We start from the raw sequence: 3,803 nt of genomic DNA, 5'->3' as shown, positions 1-3,803 counted from the left end.
GGCGTGCAGACTTTAGCGGACCGTCGGGGGCGAGCGCTGCGCTAAGTAAAGGGTGGTCGTTTTATCAACTTCCCCACTGCTCATTCATTCCGCACTTTGTTTAACCATTTATATAGCATTCACTATTACCACCACCAACTACCAACAAGACAAAGATCCCCCGTATAGCCAGCACCACGCCCGGCCGCCTTTGTCTCTCCCCAGCTGGCAATGTTTTTACCCACCGCACCCAGGCGCTCATTTTAAGGCCGAGTCGACCTAGGGGAGAGGCCCAGGACCTGTTCAGATAATCGCCGCCTGTGTTGGCCGTGAGCGGGAATCGAACTCGGGTCGTCGGGTTCGTAGCGCAGCGCGCTGACCGCTACACTACACCAGGCACGCGCACACACACACGCACGAACAGGCAAAGGTCCTCCCCCCGTGTAGCCTTAACAGGCTGTTGGGGCAAGTGCTGTTAAGGCCGGCATACGTGCACCTCACTAGAGGAAGGTGTGGCCCACACGACGCCCGGCCGCCTTTGTCTCCCCAGTGCTGACGTTTACACACCACAAGTACTGGCTGAGGAGACCTCGTGAAGGCTCATTGGCAAGTTGAACGACTGAACGTCAGACCTGTTCTTCACCTGAGGACGGCCGCTTGCGTTGTGGCCGAAACGTCGTGAGAATTGTATTTTATGATGTTTTTTTTATTATTTTATTATTTCCCTTCTACGTGACTTTACCGAAAGAACCAAGAAGATGAATCCCTGCAGTCACGAAAGCTTTAAATCGAAACTGAACGTCCGTCCAGTGCAATGACCGAGTCAATGACTGTAGACTCTTCACAAGCGAATGACTGACCACCGGTGCAAACGATACAACTCACATTAATTTACACTCGTGTCATCACCGTCTTTCCTCCAATAAGCACGGTTGGTTATGTATGGTGCTGAAGAAATTCATACCGTGTCAACCCATACGGCTTACCCCGTATTCTTGTACAGGGAAATTCAATTTTCTGGTCCATACGGGGGTACAGCCGTTTCAATACGGGCTAAATAATGTTTGTCCATTTGTTTGTGTTTCTCCCATGTGATGGGACTTTATAGGATGAACGTTGAGATGTATAAAAGGCACAGGGTGACCAATAACGTCTGAATTGGTCTGTAATAAGGTAGGGCACTGATAAGGGGTTGACAGGTATGGAAATTCTACATATATACATAATGGGCAACCACGGTCGATCCACTGCTAGATGGAAGGTCTCCCCAAGTCGCCGTTACCTCTCAGGACGAGGCTATGAATGAGCCTACGCGAGTCAATGAAGGACTCAACACCCATAGAAATGAATGAATCACTTGCCCCATGCTGAACGAATAAGCCACACGAGTCAATGAAGGACTCAACACCCATACAAACGAATGAATCACCTGCCCCAGGCTGAACGAATAAGCCACACGAGTCAATGAAGGACTCAACACACATACAAATGAATGAATCACCTGCCCCAGGCTGCACGAATAAGCCACACGAGTCAATGAAGGACTGAATGAATGAGCCATGTGCCCTCGACTGAACGCACCAACTGAACGACTGATTGAACGAAAGAAGACCTATGCGAAATGATTGAATGAGTGAGCGAATCGCCTCTTGACTGAGCACCCATACAAAACAGTGAACGGATAAACTCCCATGCGAATGAATGCAAAAGCGAATGACATATACGCCCCCCCCCCAATGAACGACTAAATACTCATACAAATGAATGAGTTAACAAATTGACACTCATGCGAATGAGCGAACGAATGAACCCCCGGGAGAATGATTGACTACGCGAATGGCAGCATCCCCGTCTCAACACCCATACAACTGAATGAGCGAATGAACACCAATGTGAATGATTTAGTAAGGGAGTGACACCCCCCCCCCACTCCAACCAGACTGAATGAACGACTGAGCGCGCACACACATGAACGAACACCCATGCGAATGACTGAGTGTAGCCAATCGACACTGAACACCCATACAGATGAATGAAGAGTGAACGAACGCGTAAACACCCGTGCGGGTGACATGCCAGACCCCCCCCCCACTCGTGCGAGCGAAGGAATGAGCGAACGAATGAGCGAACGAATGAACGAGCGAACGGATTAACGAACGACCAAATGAGCGAGAGAACGAATGAGGGAACGAACGAATGGATGAGCGAACGAGCCAACGAATAAGCGAATGAAAGAACGAATAAAGGAACGAATGAAGGAACGAGCGAATGAAGGAACGAGCGAAGGAAGGAACGAGCGAATGAGTGAATGAACGAGCAAACGAATTAATGAGCGAGCGAACGAGGGAACGAATGAGGGAACGAGCCAATGGATGAGCGAACGAGCCAACAAATGAGTGAATGAAAAAACGAATGAAGGAACGAGCGAAGGAAGGAACGAGCGAATGAGTGAATGAACGAGCAAACGAATTAATGAGCGAGCGAACGAGGGAACGAATGAGGGAACGAGCCAATGGATGAGCGAACGAGCCAACAAATGAGTGAATGAAAAAACGAATGAAGGAACGAGCGAATGAAGGAACGAGCGAATGAACGAGCAAATAAATGAGCGAGCGAACGAGGGAACGAATAAGGGAACGAGCGAATGGATGAGCGAACGAATGAGTGAATGAAAGCACGAATGAAGGAACGAGCGAATGAAGGAACGAGCGAATGAAGGAACGAGCGAACGAATGAAGGAACGAGCGAATGGATGAGCGAACGAGCCAACGAATGAGCGAACGAATAAGCGAATGAAAGGCCTAATGAAGGAACGAGCGAATTAAGTAACGAGCGAATGAAGGAACGAATGAAGGGACGAGCGAATGAAGGAACGACCGAATGAAGGGACGAGCGAATGAGTGAATGAACGAGCGAATGAGTGAATGAACGAGCAAACGAATTAATGAGCGAGAGAACGAGGGGACGAATGAGGGAACGAGCCAATGGATGAGCGAACGAAAGAACGAATTAAGAAACGAGCCAACGAATGAATGAAGGAACGAACGAGGGAACGAGCCAATGGATGAGCGAACGAGCCAACGAATGAGTGAACGAACGAGCCAACGAATGAGCGAATGAATGAAGGAACGAATGAACGAAAGAGCGAGCGACTCACCGACGGCGGCGTGTCGCAGCTGCCGCATGTGCCCGTGCACGGCGGCGGGGTCGCGGGACGAGTAGGGGCCCAGCTCGGGGTAGAAGGAGGCGGCGACGTCTCCCGGCGGCTCGTGGGACCCCGTGGGCCAAGCGGCCGCCACCTTCGCGTCCCAGTGGCGCAGCAGCGCGTGGTTCCAGTGCACGTAGCGGCCGTCGAAGCGCGGGTTGCCGAACCAGGCGTAGTAGAAGATGTGCACGTCGTAGTTCACGTCTCCGTCGTCGTTGTTGTCGTTGTTGTTGCTGCTGCCATTCGCGCCGTCCCCCTTGACGAGTCCCGTAGATGCGGCCTGGTCGCCGTCAGAAGCCTCGGTCTTGCGCGGCGGCCCCGCCGGCTGAGGCGACGCGGGAGCCGGCCGAGCGGGAGCGGCGAGGGGGTCGCCTCCGACAACGGCTCGGGGTCGAGGCATGAACTCCCACAAGGAGCCGCCGCCACCACCGCCACCGCCGCCTCCGTCCTCGTCGTCGTCGGCCCGTCGCGACACGGCCCCGAGGCCCATCATGACGCCCACGACGAAGACGACGAAGACCACCAGCGCCAGCCACTTTCTGCGGAGCCTCACCATCGCGGTGGCTCCTCGCCCGAGGCGGCGGTCGGACGGGGCCGATGCAGTCGCCTGAGGGGCGGA

The 3,803-nt window shown here is 53.1% G+C and overlaps 1 protein-coding gene across 1 annotated transcript in view; it reads right to left on the bottom strand.

Annotated features, from left to right (window-relative positions):
• Nucleotides 1-3,803, bottom strand: part of LOC133356965 (glycoprotein endo-alpha-1,2-mannosidase-like protein) — an 18,407-nt gene extending 14,604 nt beyond the window's left edge. Inside the window, exon 1 of the mRNA XM_061574690.1 lies at nt 3,137-3,803. Coding sequence (XP_061430674.1) covers nt 3,137-3,740 — 604 coding nt within the window. The 5' untranslated portion in view covers nt 3,741-3,803. The remainder of the gene's footprint in view (nt 1-3,136) is intronic.

Source organism: Lethenteron reissneri, chromosome 56 (assembly GCF_015708825.2).
Source record: "Lethenteron reissneri isolate LAM-NWPU_2019-01 chromosome 56, ASM1570882v1, whole genome shotgun sequence".
Taxonomy (NCBI): Eukaryota; Metazoa; Chordata; class Hyperoartia; order Petromyzontiformes; family Petromyzontidae; genus Lethenteron; species Lethenteron reissneri.
The sequence above is the reverse complement of the archived record's forward strand: the minus strand, read 5'-3'. Positions and strand labels throughout refer to the sequence as shown.